Source organism: Dermacentor andersoni, chromosome 1, assembly GCF_023375885.2.
Source record: "Dermacentor andersoni chromosome 1, qqDerAnde1_hic_scaffold, whole genome shotgun sequence".
Classification (NCBI taxonomy): Eukaryota; Metazoa; Arthropoda; class Arachnida; order Ixodida; family Ixodidae; genus Dermacentor; species Dermacentor andersoni.
In genome coordinates this window covers 29,101,735-29,116,951 of record NC_092814.1, presented here as the reverse complement: position 1 = coordinate 29,116,951, position 15,217 = coordinate 29,101,735, and the positions used below count along the sequence as shown (strand labels likewise).

Here is a 15,217-nt window from a genome sequence, read left to right as displayed (position 1 = left end):
TGTAGGCTGTACCCTGTACAATTGAGAATGTTTTCACTGCAATGCAGGTATATATATATAATTGCATTAGTTCAATGGGAGCCTGCAAGATTGAGGAAGTTTCACAAATGGAAAAACTGTCATCCACCTATAAGTCAGAAAGGTGCTGGGTCCAATCTGCAGACCAGGAGAAAATTTTCTTTTGGGCTTCAGGTTACTTTTGGGTGGATGACGATTTACTTTCACAGATCTGCCTCATATGTGACGTGGCACTTCCTATGTTTCTGGTGGAAGGCTACGGATTATTGGCCAGATCATGCTTTTAGTACTTTTGTGTTTGTTCTTAAAAATAAACTTCCGTGTGCACTCATTTTGCTCTTTATCACATATTAAGTGTTGAGTAATTGTTCAGTCTAGTAAGCTGCACCATTGTGCCAAATAAGTTTGTCCTGCAGCATTGGATGCTAACATTTTGTCATGTTACTTGTCAGTCTTGTGCACTAATAGAATGCTACTTTACTGAAATCCAGTGACAGGATATTGCACCATGCGCTCTCTCATAATTGCCTCCTGCTCTTGGTGAGCTGCCCAAACTAGCTGGACATGAGTGCTCAACAAGTTAGGCTCTTCTGACACTCACTTTCCATGTTGAGAAACTAGCTTGAGCTAGAATGGAACTGAGGTTGCACCCTACCAAGCAGCTACTCGGCCCTTGCCTGCAAAATGCCGTCTATTTATGTCTGCTATTGCAGGCATGGAGAAAGGAAGAAGATAGGAGGGAGCATACTGCAATGTGTGACGCCAATCTGGTGGCCCAACACATGACTGCACATCAAATTGTGCGGTCGGTTTTAGTGTTCCTGCTCTGAAGGCAGAGCCACGGCAGGGCAGCCGAACAAATGCGCACCAAATAAAAACTACTGGCATAGCTACTGGGAACAGAATGTCTCAGCAAATCTCGATTCTTGCTCCATCATCTTGATGCAAGAGGTCACCTCTTGGGCCACCACTGTGGCTTCACGGAGCATTCACTTGCCCAAGGCTGTCTGCATGACGTAATGCTTCCTCCTATATTTTTCCTTCATCCATGATTGCCGGCTCCTGCAGTCGTGAATTGGCAATGTTCTAATCCACAATGGCGAAACACAAAAAAAACTTTTTTTGCCATCGTGGCTCTTGGTGAAGTAAAAGCAGCGGCTTTGGTTTCGCAGATGTGAACCGTCAGTCTGTGCACACGATGCTGCCGCTGGCGTGGGTCGGTGCATTTCACTGGTTAAGGAAGTCGATGTCTGCCCGGACGCACATCTGTGTAGCGACATCCAGGGCGCTGACCTTGATCTCGGTTTCGCCGAAGACCATGCGTGCCTGTATCTCGCGCCGCCGCAGTGGTGTGTGCCTCGTGTCCGAGAGATCGAGCACGAGTGTGCCGCAGCGAATGACGCCTTGATCGGTGATGAAGCGCACATCGTCGCGCTCGCTGCAGTACACGTGGATGATGGAGCGCGTCTGGCCGCTCTTTGCGGGCGTGTAACTGCGCACCACGGCATCGCCCTGTCCCACGGATTGGTCGGCCAGCACGAAGGCGTCGAACACATCGGCGCACCACTCGATGCCATCCTTGACAACCAGCTTGGATGGCGGGTGGACGCCATGCACGAAGCGGTTGAGCACCCCAACGCCGTAGGTCAGCCGCGACCGGCGCACGTTGACCACCATAGGGTCCAGGCCGAACAGCACGGCGCCACGCAGGATGGCTAGGCTCACGCCCTGCAGCATATGATATAGTACAGGGAGCCACGTTAAATTAGAAAACTTGACGCAACCAGTCAGTATTTTGCAAGCAATGGTGTTAGGGAGACGTGAGCTTTTATGGCTCAGCAGAATATATATTTGAATCTTTTATGGCTAGTAAGTTGCTCCAGCTAGGAAGGAATAATTCTGGAGCACTGCTGAATCGTTGCCAGCCATTAGCATGAGTGACTGCGCATAATAGATACAAATAACTTCCTTTTATTACTTGTAGCAGTTGCGGAGCTTTCTACACTCCCCCCCTCAAAAAAAAGAGAAGGAAAGGTGCAGTAATACCACGTGCACTCAAAACCTAGGCAGCGACTATCTAGGGGTTTCATTGTAACCAAAGCCCCGAGTAACTTTCAGCTTCCAAACTGTTCGGGCGTCAATATGCCTCGCTACTGTGCTAGCCCTGTTCCTTAGCACAAAACTGGAGAACACTTTCTGTATTGCGACATGATGTTCCGATTCGCCTCAGTGTATATTATGTGGGAAATTCTTAGAGTGCCTTCCTGCTCCACCAATGTGTTGCAATTGGCCCTAGTCCACAAAGGAAATGCACCTAATCTGCGTTTTCGGACGTGTTGAACACTGCAGTAGCATAGCCAGCAGGGTCGTAGCCAGGGGGGGGGGGCGAAGCTTATGGGCTGCAGCTCCCCCCCCCCCCCCCCGAAATTTTTTCGTGCTGTCATGCACTGCCGACCAAAATAACCCCTGGCACCGAAAATCATTCAGGATCATTCGAAAAGACATTTCAGCGCGAACATTGCGAACTCGGGCTGGATTTCACGGCAGCGCCCATGCACCAGGAGTCGCATAACACAAGGAGCCCCATCTGAGCACAAAGTTTCACGGGCGTTTTGATGGCAAGTGGGCTCGTCACAGCATCTCGTGGAGGCCGCGGAATCTGGAGTGCATGGATTTCAATTTCGAAACTTTATGGGTATGAAGTACTCATTAACTTTTCACGCGAAAGGCGCACTGACATTTTCAAAGTCGTGCTTTACATTTTCAATTCCAGAACTTTGTGCGTTTAAGAGGAAGCTTTAGCTCAGGGTCTCCTATCTATATACATGTAAAAGCAGAATTCGTTTTTCTCTGCAACCGCTGCATCAAATTTGACGAGGTTTGTTGCGTTTAAAAGAAAAACTTAAAATCTAGTGACTTGGTTTTGAATTTTTGAGTTAGGTTGTCAATTTTTTATAAAAAATTGGCAAAAATCGAAAAATTTCAAAAAACGAAACTATGAAGTTTACAACTCTGTAACTCAACAACTAAAAATGATAATACAATTCTCTGAATTGCATATAATAGTACATCTAAAGCGGACAAAATTGGTATGTTACACATGAATATAAAAAAATTAATAATACCGAAATACAACTTTTGCAAAACTCTTGTAACCAAGGTAAAAAATTCACGTAAGATGTAAAATGACATATTGAATTTGTCCGCTTTGAATGATCTAATGGATGCCGTTTACAGAACCGCGATATCTGTTCTTGATGCAGAGCTATGACATTGTAAACTTCATGCTTCTATTTTTTTCAAACGGTCAAATATTTGAAAATTGTTTTAAGAAAATTCAAGCCCTAAATCGAAATTCCGCTTCCAACAGTCACTAGAATTTAACTTTCTTTTTCACATGCAACAAATTTCATTAAAATCGGTCCAGTGGTTATCTCAAAAACGTTTTTGCGTTTTACATGCATTTGAACAGGCCGCATTGGAGTTGGGCCCGAGCTAAAGCTTCCTCTTAATGTTATAAACATTTGACACCGAAGGTGCATTAACTTTTCTAAAGTTGTACATAGGACCATACAACGAGACAAGCCAAATCAACACACTATCAGACAAGTTGACAAAGCACGCAGCGAGGTCCAATGAGACGAAGCGTTGTGGTGGTTCATTTGTGCCGCCATGTCACAGAAAAGAATATCAACATTCTTTTGACCTGCGCCAACGCATCCATGTCAAGACACTAAAGCCAGCAAAGGTAACTACGTTCTTATTTATTTTTCTACTTTGACTTTTATTTGCGAGGACACATTGAGCCTCTTCAATTTTCTTGTTCTATTACCCGTGGGCTAGAGCCAGCCAGAGCGCATGCGTTTTTCTCGCGTTGCCCCGTACATTGCACGGCACACTTCGGTGCGCATTTGTTTTTCTCTGGCTGAGTGGATTTTCACCTGGCAGAGTTTTGGACGCTTTCTGGCTAGCATAGGAGAAAAAGAAACAATGGTCACTAGCCGCTATCACTGTGGGGACTCAACAGATTGCAATGTGTTCACTCGAGCGAAACTTCTTCGGAAAATCTTATCTCGTTGTTGTAGGGTACCTGGCAGTATGCGTATGGTTCTCTGTGGACCAAGCGTGTCACGTTTTCTTTGATATTCCTTCAGTAGCCACATTAGGTGCCCAAAGTAGGCATTCGATTGTGGCCAACGTGCTTTCCTTTGCGTTTTTTCATTTCAGTGCCCTGGCCTCATAAATGAAAAAAGAAAGACATTGTTGCGGTGCAGAGAATTGTTGCATGGTGAAAGCTTGATTTTGTTACTCCTTCTGCGTAAAGTAATGGGCCATGGGACGCTTCATTTGCTGGACACTCTTACTATATTATTGCAATAGCAATTATATGGATACTCTAGGTGCATTCCTTACTTTGCCATCGCCGTCATGTTTCCTATAAAGTCCCAAGGGCAATAACATTGTGACCGCGCGTCGCACGCTGTATGTGCGATTAAAAGCGTAGGGAGAGACGGGGGGGGGGGGGGGGGGGGCATGGGTGAGCCGTCTATGGTGGCTCAGTCTTGTGTGTGCGAGGGAGAAAAGTCAGGGCCCTTAGAGGAAAGCTCACAAGTGCTGCCTTTCGTCGCACACGCTACATCAGGGGGAGCGGAGAGAGGGGGATGGGTCTTGGGATTTCCTGATCTGTGAATCTGATTGCGCAACATGTTTATTTGGCTTATTTGACACATTATATACAGTGACTTTTTCTTAGATACATAAACTTATTGGAGACCCGTACGTATATATAAATATCTTGTTGCAAGGTTTTGTGTACACGTGCACTGAACTTTGTTCCCAGTGACACTCTTTTGCCCTTTATCAAGCTGTATCTTCGCATTTATAATGTACGAGGGCAAGTCAAATGAAAGTGAGCCAACCTACCCCTCACAATAATGGTTCAGTTCATTATCTGCGAGGCATGTGCGCAGTACACAGGCATCTCTCATTTACAAACGTGACACACAGGTGTGAGGATAAATGTTCTTTAATGCTTTCATACACTGGGTTGAACACGATTGTGTGACATAATGGACACTTCAAAAGTTGAACAGTGTGGTGTCGTCAGGTTTTTGACTGCTGAAGGTGTTTCCCAAAATAAATTAGTCGCTGTATGGCTGCCGTGTACGTTGAACATTGCATTTCACTGGTCACTGTGAAGCGTTGGAGCAAACAGTTCAAAGAAGGAGGTGAAAGTTGCAAAGACGACCTAAGACTGGGCCAAAGCCACCGGACAATCACCTCCAACACAACTGCAAAGCTTGATGAGCTGATACGGAGGATAAGTATCAATGAACTAGCAGAGCATGTGAACATCAGTCACGGTTCAGTTCACACCATAATTCATGAACATCTCATTTATCAGCTATTGTGTGCACAATGGATGCCCAAAATTTTTAACCACCGCCAGAAGACGGAGAGGTTCGGCACTGCCTTGACTCATCTGATCCGGGATCACAATGAGGATGACGACTTCTTGTCTGCAATTGTGACCGGGACGAATCATGGTGCTGTTACTATGAGCCTGAAACAAGACGGCAATGCTTACAGTGGAAACATTCGAATTCACCACCCCCAAAGAAAGCAAAGGCCGTCGTTTCCGCCAGAAAGGTGTTGCTGACTTCTTTCGATCATCAGGGGCCATTACTGATCGAATTTGCTAAACCTGGAGAGACTCAATCGTTTCCTATATTGTGAAACGCCGTATTGGCTGTGTGTCGCAATCAAGAACAAACGACTTGGAAAATTGACGAATGGCGTCATCTTGCTACACGACAATGCCCGTCCCCACGTCGCTGATGTGGTTGACAAAAAACTGGCAAACTTTAAGTGGGAAACACTGCAACATCTGCCATACAGCCCAGACCTGCTGCCTTGCGGCTTCCACATATTGGAGCAATTGGAAAAACAGCTCAAGGGAACAAGTTTGTGTCGGACGATGACGTGAAAGAGTCAGTTGCAGACTTTTTGAAGCAGCAACCCAAGGAGTTTTACGAGACTGAAATCACATGACTTCTCAGTCAAAATGACTTGTTAGTCTAAACCCTCATGGAGACTACGTTTAAATAAAGTACCCCATTTGTCATACATTCACATTGGCTCACTTTCATTTGACTCGCCCTTATATATTTTGCAGAACTCCTGCTTTTTATATATACTCTCTGTTGCGACTATAATTTCAGTGCAATTACTCACAATACACGACCGGCGACAGCTGTTCCTGTGCAATACATTGGAACAAAGGACAGCGCCATTGTGATTTTTCCCTGGCAGTTGCATATGTACAAAAATGTAAACAAGGTTCTTGAATGACAAAGTTTCAATAACGTATTTGTCCTCAAATTGTTAATTTCACAGCCTTTACATTTTTCATATGAGCGGTATGCACTGCTTTGCTGGTTTCGAACCGATATAGTTCTAAAGTTTGTGTGATATTTTCATTACTTATTAATAGACAAAAAACTGGCATTGATACTGGCATCACTGGCATTGATATCAGTTATTTTGGGCACAATTTTTGGGACATACGAGTATATTCTTTTATGAAAAAAATACATATTTTACTTGTCTTGACAGTGTGTAGTGTTCAAGAATTCGTTTCCAGCATCTTTGGCAATGGCAATCTAGTTATTATTCATATGTTTGATCCCTTTTCAAATTCTAGAAGGAGAAGGCCAAGCTGCAACGTGAGCCAGATGACCCCCCGCATTGTTATTTACAGCCCAATTGTGCTCTCGCACCCTTTCATTGTAACACCGTCCCGTTTGCTCAGCACTGTATAAACCTGGTGGCAACTTAGGAGTATCTCATATACATATTTCTAGTGCGTTCCGAGTACTGCACTGCATGGTTCGGGTTTTGCTTTTGTCAGCATAGGGAATGTCTTGGCCAATTTACATCGTGCGCTGAAGACAAGATCAACATTGTGCCTTTGCGCAACCTTCTTGAGGTTGTGGGACACCTGTGCCAATGTGCAATCACTTGTACTCTCATCCTATCGACTGGCTTTTCTTTGTTAATGCCCTCCCTTACCTGTTTGATCTTTTGAAGAAGCTTATCACAGATGCTAGAAACCAAATAAGAAGGGAAACTGGCTATGCGCAGCCTTGTAACCTGGTTGCTTTCTACTTTGTGGATATAAGATTTATTTAGAGCTTCCTTTAGACAAGTTGTTACAACTCCTCTTTTTACTAACTTGGAGTGGGCACTGTCATATGAAATCAGCTGCACAGTGACAAACTGGCTAACTGCACAGCGCACATCTCTTCATCTGCAACAAAGTAGTCTCTGAGCTGGATGGGTCGTAGTTGAAGTCCTGGCTTGGCTCATATGGTGATGCCGGCAGCAACATTGTCAGGTCACTGAGTGGCGCCCACGAACGAGTATTCCTTGATTTGTCTCCTGTCATCAGGCATCATCCACGTCTCCGTGAGGCAAAGTACATCGCCTTTGTTGATGTTCACATTGTGCACCACGTCGTCCATGTGTTTAGGTAGAGAACGTACATTGAGGCAAGTGACGAGGCATGCTGCCCGATCCGTCATGTGCTTGCACAGGTGTTCTGTGCTTGCGCTGCACTGTGCACGACAGTGGCACCGCTACAGTTACTGTATATGCTACCAAAGGTGGCATATATACAGTAACTCTAGGCACCACTAGGGTGCTTCGATATCAGCGCCGCCTCTTGAAAAGTGTGGCATCGAGGCACCCTAGGCGCCATAGAGTTCCATACAATAATTACTAGAGGGAACTTAGTCGAGCTCGAAGAATGCATCAGTGCTGCAGTGCAGATAATTGAAAGGACTATGCTACAAAATGTATGGAATGAGCTCTATTATGGTCTGTACGTGTGTCATGTCACCAAAGGGGCACACATATTGAGCATTCGTAGAGGGCGTATAAACTTTGTGGGCTTGTGCTTCTTTTCATAGATTTTTCATGTGTGTATGTGTAATACTTTTGAATATATAGCCTTTTCAATACGAATGAATCATTTATGCTAGCCCTGTATAATGGCGGTGGGTCAGCAGAGGGTCAAATCCTCACCGTGGCCAATTTTTCTTTTTCAAGCGAAGCTTGTATTGGCTCACAAGATTGTCGTGGTCACGCAAAGAAACCCAGTTGCTCCCAGAGCAGAGCAGCTGCGGGAAAGGGCGGTTAGATGAGTTGACAGCTGCACTGGCACCGCAGCGTAAGTCATTAGCAAGGATTCCAGCTGCATAGGCGCGTGCTCACACCATGCGTGCAACCAATCATAGCTGTTTCGCTTCCGCTGGGTAGGGAAAGGGCAGGAAAGGGTGTCACGCGCGCCGCACCGGCTTTGTTTCCATTTACTTCAGTCTCTGAAAATGGATGGGACGGCTACGCGTTGTGCATTCGCCCGAGGAACGGGCAGCGTTCGACGAGTGGCGGTGAGAACTCGCCCGTGTAAGGGCTCGCCGTCGGCCCGCCGATCCATCCGAGCCCAGGCAATCCGACAGCAACAAGGAAGATCCCAAGCTGAGGGAGCGGGAGGCCGAAGCAATCTGGCACCATTACCTGTGGGCTACTTAACCATGACGAAGGTCAGGTGCACGCAGGGCAAGCTTTGCTTACCCCCATTTTCCTGTAGGGAAAGGGGTGGTCATTTTTTTGTTAATAGAAGATTGCATAATTTGTGTGCCCTTTTTTTTTGCCACGGCTTTCTGGTGATGGCGGGGTCGCACAGTGAGCCAAGTAATGCTCTCGCTTTAACCCTTTACAATACTGTTGTACAATATTGTTGAGCTTACAAAAATAACTGCAAAAGCTATACAAAACCAAATAATAGTCTGTGCCTTTCAATTTACCTTAATTTATGCGCCTGCGCAACAGTGGTAATCACAAAAATGTCGACCATGAGCAGCAGCAGATGTTTTGGTGACAAAACCCGAAGGCCTTGTTGGTATCGTCTTAGCAGACATGGTGGTCATATTACTGCTAATGCGAAAAATTTTTCCTTCGTTTAAGAAAGCCATTTTTTTTTCTCTTTTGAGGTGGATCTCAAAAACACACATTTACCTTGTCAAAGCAAGTACCAAACACAAGTTTTGGACTGTACATTGATCTCTAATCAGCTGGTCAACAATAATTTTGACCCGCTGTATATCACTTAGTTTTCAGAGAAACCCTTTCATACTTCATTTGTTATGTATTTGAACAGTATCAAGAAGAAATAAGGCAATAAAAACATTCTAGGTCAGGTCTTTCTTATCTTGCCAGTTAAATGGTTTAAACGCTCATGTACTTGCATTTATGTGCACGTTAAAGAACCCCAGGGGGTCAAAATAAATCCGGAGTCCGTCATTATGGCATGCGTCATAATCCAATTGTTGTTTCAGCCGCATACAGCGCTGTTATTCAAAGAAAGTTAAACACTTCTGCCACGATGCGATGTGCCATGTGAGGCAATGACAATGCTAACTTTCTCAAAGTTTATGAACAATGATGTACAACAATGCCTCAAGCAAACACTGCTCACTGTGGGTTCTGTGTACTAAACAGACAAACAGCAGTGGCGCACGCAAGGTAATGATTAACATGAACCTATCACTCTTGTATTGCACTAAATGCTGAACAAATTAAGCATTCGCCGTCAACATCACAGCTAATTTTTGTCAAAGCAAACAGCATAGGAAGCTTCACTTACATCGACTCCCACCAGTGCGTGGAATCCACATATTTTTTTCTTATGTTCCATTGTCAGTTATTCATCTCCAGTTGAACAAGAGTAGGTTGTGTATAGTGCTGACTAACTGGTTATGTGCAGTGCACTTCGGCCATGTGCCGTATCTGCGCTGTAGATTTTTCGTTCATGAATCAAGACCCAGGAAGTAATGTTGAACAACACTCGGCTTTTCCTCATTAAATTGATGAACTTTCCTAACGGCACATTCTGCTTCTCACCATGAATTCGCCGTCGTTCTTGGACTGCGTTATGTTCACGGACTCCTGCTGCAGAGAAAGAGGCCGTGGGTTCGATCGTGGCCGTGTAAATGTAAATAAAGATATATGGATAAAATAAAAAAAATGCTAGTCTAGAGTGCATTTCGCACACGTTAAAGAAGTCCAGGTGGTTAAAATTAATCTGTAGTCCACCCACTACGACGTGCCTCATAGTCAGATCGTAGTTTTGGCACATAAAACCCCAGACCTTTTTTTTTAAAATTTAAGGCTATACACCGTGATGTTGAGCATCACTATGCAAGGATGGATAAGATGAACTATAAAAATATTCTCAACTACTGAGAGCAAGAGACTATTATGCACTAAATTTCACCTGGTTATGTATGCTGTCTTTGTTACAATACAAACACGAAATTGACACTTCAGTAATATTATTTTTTTAAGCAGTGTGAATGTGTAGGGGGTGAAACAAAAATTGAAAGCGATATCAATTAAGATAGTACTGACCAGAGAGTGTTATGCTAAGATTAGCATGAAATTTGAGTCCGAACCACTCAATTTGCATTCGGCGTTCTGATACATATTGGCGTCATATTGTTAGGGGGCACAAAATTTGCGAAAAGGCGGAATTCTCGCGAAGCCTGGAGCCTCGAATTAAAATTGACAATCTAGAGTGATTTGTGCAACCTGCATAGCAATATATTCACGTGAGGCGGCTTGCTTTAACAGAGAGGAAATGAATAATTTTCGTGGAACTCATGCCCCATAAACTTTTAATGCCGACTGTACGTACGGAAGCTCCGTCAGCATAGCATTGGGATTACGGAAACTGTTTTCATGCTTCAAGGGAACGACTTTTCGTGGCAGCAAGAACACCCCCTTTCTGAGGAGCAATATCTCATTTTCACATTGTGTGCACTGTTTGTGCAAGTGTGCAATTTTGGCACAGTTCTGGATTGGTAACAACAAAGGTCAAAAGACGGAAGATACGCACTTGTTGCCGATTAAAAAAAAAAAAAGAAAAAGTGCACGAGCCATCGGCGATGGTTGTCAATGTAAGCGAATAGCCGAACGCTTCTTGAAAGTTATTCGTTCTATTACAGGAATGATGCGATTGAAAGCGTACATTAGTTGCAGCGAGGACATACACGTAGCACTTCTTGTTTCGTTGCGCAATACCATAGAGAACAGAACTGTTATAAGTGCATTTGTAGCGGCGCCCTTTCCCGCAGCCGGCGCAAGGGGTGGCGGAAGATCTTTTCTGAGCGCTCCACCACAGCATCGAAACGTTGAGGCGCCCCAAAGCTCTCATGTGCGACAGCACGTGCCGCTAGCGATGTTAGGGAAGCGTATCTTCAGCGGTGCCAATTTCTGCCTTTGCGTTGCCGCCCATTGCCTATGTTCACAACCTGCGGATTAGCCCTGATGTTTAATCAAGTTTGATGAAATACTTATTCTGCCGCTGCAGAGGTTTTTCAGTCTATATCCACCGTTGGCGACGGACGCGCCCTGCAACTCGGCTGCTCGAGAGCACACGCCCTCTGCGTCAGCGGCAAAAGTCCGGCTGCCGACCTTCGACTACGGCACCGGCGAAAGAACCAAAGAAGGCTGTTCGCTTAAAAAGAAGATAATACCCCATGCTGTGCTGCCTAAGACCTCACATGTGAGCTTGAGTGCATAAGTGGGTGGCGTATTAAAAGAAAAATTTCCCCTGTATCGGTGCTTTGCCACGCCCGAATCCGTTTGTGTCTGAGTTATCGATTACAATTACTAAACCCTTCGAGAACAAAATCCTGCCTCGAGAAATGCAATATGTGAGCGAACATATAAAAGCCGACATCACCAGCAAGAGCACGCGACTGACTGCATAGTGACGCTGCATCCTCTTAGCTGTTCGTAAAGGAACACTAAAAAGAAATCTAGTTTAAACTGTATTAGTGAACTACATTTCTGCAATACAAGAATAAAAAAAATATGCAAATCCAATGCCCATCTTGGGATCTATTTGAAGCGAAGCTTTCGTGAATAGATTAATCATTTCATTCCTGCGTATTTGGCATAAAGGAAATGGGTGCACGTGCACATGTGCTCTCGCTCACCCGGGCTACGCAGTGCGACACATGCTGTGATCGTCTAAAAATATAAGCTAGTTGAGGTTGGCTACTATGGAAGTATTGTGGCCTAATTTAAAATGACAAACTCAGCAAAGGTCGGGCACATGAGATGTATTCAGTGTCCTTCATGTTCTCTGGATAACATAAGTGTGGTGGTGTTTGTTGGACACTAAGAAAAGGCAGTTGTGGTCTAATGGTTAGACCATCGCGCTGCTGTATAGAAATCACCGAGCAGCCAAGGTCAGGAAAGTGCTGAATGATTTGCAAAGAAAGCTTTGCTTTAAAAGGCTCTCTAACTGTGGCACGAGAATGTGGGTGGTGACGCCGCCTTGAAGTTCCCGCACCTGTGACGTCGTAATATTGACGGCGTCTGCTCGGGCCTAGCTTGCTGGCAAAGAAGTGCATGCTTATATTCTTTTGTTCGTGCTGCTGAAGACGCCGTGGACTATTTGTAGAAAATAAATTTATACTGATTTTTTAATAATTATTCTTTGCTTATGGAAACGAACATAAACCGGTTCAAACAGGCTTGAGCCACTATTTCGGTTCGGAGTTGAACCGAGCCTGCACCGTTTTCGATGAACCGGAACGAAAAATGTTTCGGTTCGACACTATATAGGCTCTGGTTTTCCTTTTTTTTTTTGCTTAATAAACGTTTGTAACAACAACTCTAGACGTTCCTGTTGGTCCCTGCTAGTTCGATACTTCAACTCTGACAGAGCGCTTTCTGTGGACGGAACGGTGGCGCAACCTGGATTGTGGCGGCCACACCTGTGGAATGATGACCCTCGTGTGAGGTGCGAAGGCCTCGCGCAGCTCCTTCTGCAGCATCTGCGACTCGGCGAAGCCTCCCACCAGGAATAGGTAGTGGATGGAACCCAGGCGCGGGTCCCCGAGCACACCACCGATGTGCTCCTTGATGCGTGCCAACGTGGGGCGGAACAGTTCGCGCATGGCAGCCGGCTCCAGGCGCAGCATGCCCTGTGACGACCACTTCACCTCCTTGTTACCGTAGCGCTTGATGGCCTGCTCCACCTGCAGGATTGACAAGTTCGCAGCGGTGAGCATCTGGTATTTGCACCGGCCGGCCGGCACAAACACGTCCTCCTCAAAATGAGAAAGTGTCAGTAAATATACCGAGTGTTTCACGTATATTCTAACACAGTAACATTTGTACGATGCTCACTTAAAGTCAACCTTTACTTGCTCTCGAGTTTCTTTGTTTACTTCTAAGTTTCTGCCCCATATGTTAGCACTGGTAGAATGCAAGGAGTGTACACTTTTCAACGACAGTGGTAAGCTCCCAGTCAGGATTTAGTAATGCTTGCCATATGCACTACAACCAATTTTTTGTCTTCTGTAAATTTTCTTCTCACGATTAAGGTCCCCCATGAGTAACTGACCTAGGTAAATGCACTCCTGCACGGACTCTAAAGGCTGACTGGCTATCATGAATTCTTGTTCCCTTGCCAGACTACTAAAGATTACCTTTGTCTTCTGCATAACACTTTCTAGGTTAAGATCCTCAATCATTTGTTGCAATTAATCTCCAGTGTTGCTGAATAGGACAGTGTCATCTGCAAACCGAGTGTTGTTCAGATATTCGCTGTTGACCTTCAATCCTAAGCCTTCCCAGTCTAATAGATTGAATACTTCCTCTAAGCATGCAGTGTATAGCATTTGAGAGATTGTGTCTCCTTGCCTGACCCCTTTCTTGATTAGTGAATTTCTACTTTTCTTGTAGAGAAGCAAGGTAGCTGTGAAATCTTTGTAGATATTTTGCAAGATATTCATTCCTGTACTTTTGATTACGCAATGCCTTCGTGACTGCTGGTATCTCTACTGAATCAAATGAATTTTCATAATCTATGAAAGCCATGTAGAGAGGTTGATTGTACTCCGCGTATTTCTCAATTACCTGATTGATGACATGTATGTGTCATCAATCAGTTAACCGCCACCCTTTTACCATCCGCCAGAATTGTTATATATACGACACTCCATCTTGCCGCTGACCAGTCTGCCGAGCCAGATCAATTACCCCTCAATATATCCATTTACTGTCTTGAAACAGCCCATTCACATTTGCATGAGTTAATCGTGGAAAAATTTCCAGCAGATTGATTGGGCAGTCGCAGTGCCTCAATGCGACTCTTCGATAAAAATACTTGCTTGTCCCTGTGTGGGCTTGCATGTTTTTTTTTTGTTTTTTTTTACTTTTCGCCAGGTCCGTGAGTATAACCACAGAGTTTCTTGCTATATTACCTAGAGGGAAATCTGGCGCTGCTGCACTGTGGTATGCATGGAAATGCCGGTACATTGTGACTTCGGATTGGCATCATTCTCGGAGAGCCAGGGCACCTTGAAGACGCGCCTTGCAAGCACCGTTCCGTCTGTCACAATGATTCATTTTCTACTAAAACAGCACGTAAAAGCTGTTTTAGCTTTATTATTACAGAAACACTTGTTTTGTTTAATTATAAGAACTTGTTATTGCATGTATAAATATATGAAACTTAAAAAGTATCGGCGGGCCGCAAAAGTTTGAGAACAGACATCAAGATCTGGGCTCCCTTTGGAACAGTTGTCTGTTCTTGCTTTTCTTTGCTTGGTTATGCATTGTAGGTGAGTAAACGTCACTGGAAGATGTAAGATGTGTGAATGAAAACATTTAATAAGATTTTACTTTAAGAATGCGTAATTTGTGTAGCCATATCCATGTTTTAGACGAAGCCTCTTAGAACACCAGCCAACACAAGCCTCGCAGACACATATACCATCATTCGCATGACAGCACAGCGCCTCTTAGGAAACTTCCAGAGATGGTAGCGCTAGATCTCCCTCTAGGTGTTATAGTGAGAAACTCTGAGTATAACAGTGTTCTTAGTAAAATTTGCAGGGACATTATAACCGCAGCCTGACCAGGCCCCATTACCTGTGGGCAGCAAACACCGTTTGAGTAGCGTGTTACCTAAATAATTTTACTGGAGGAGATAGAAGAAATTAAATGTGCTGTTACCACTCTGCCAGGAGGCGAGCGTCACTGCCAACGGGTAGGGAGCCTACATACAAGCGCTGTTTAGGGTTGACAGCCTTTGTAAGAAGCTAAATTGGCGGGTTAA

General features: G+C 44.6%; 1 protein-coding gene and 1 long non-coding RNA gene across 4 annotated transcripts in view; one reads left to right on the top strand and one right to left on the bottom strand.

Annotated features, from left to right (window-relative positions):
* Positions 1-472: 472 nt before the first annotated feature.
* Positions 473-15,217, bottom strand: part of LOC126545470 (heat shock 70 kDa protein 12A-like) — a 200,060-nt gene continuing 185,315 nt past the window's right edge. For all 3 annotated transcript variants that reach the window (XM_050193347.2, XM_050193349.2, XM_050193350.2), the window contains 2 exons: positions 12,867-13,130; positions 473-1,746 (listed from right to left, as the gene is read on the bottom strand). In XM_050193347.2, coding sequence (XP_050049304.1) covers positions 1,246-1,746; positions 12,867-13,130 — 765 coding nt within the window. In that variant the 3' untranslated portion in view covers positions 473-1,245. The remainder of the gene's footprint in view (positions 1,747-12,866; positions 13,131-15,217) is intronic.
* Positions 1,757-11,697, top strand: LOC129380418 (uncharacterized). Its single transcript, XR_008608426.2, has 2 exons — positions 1,757-3,766; positions 11,450-11,697. It is a non-coding gene; the product is annotated as an uncharacterized lncRNA (long non-coding RNA).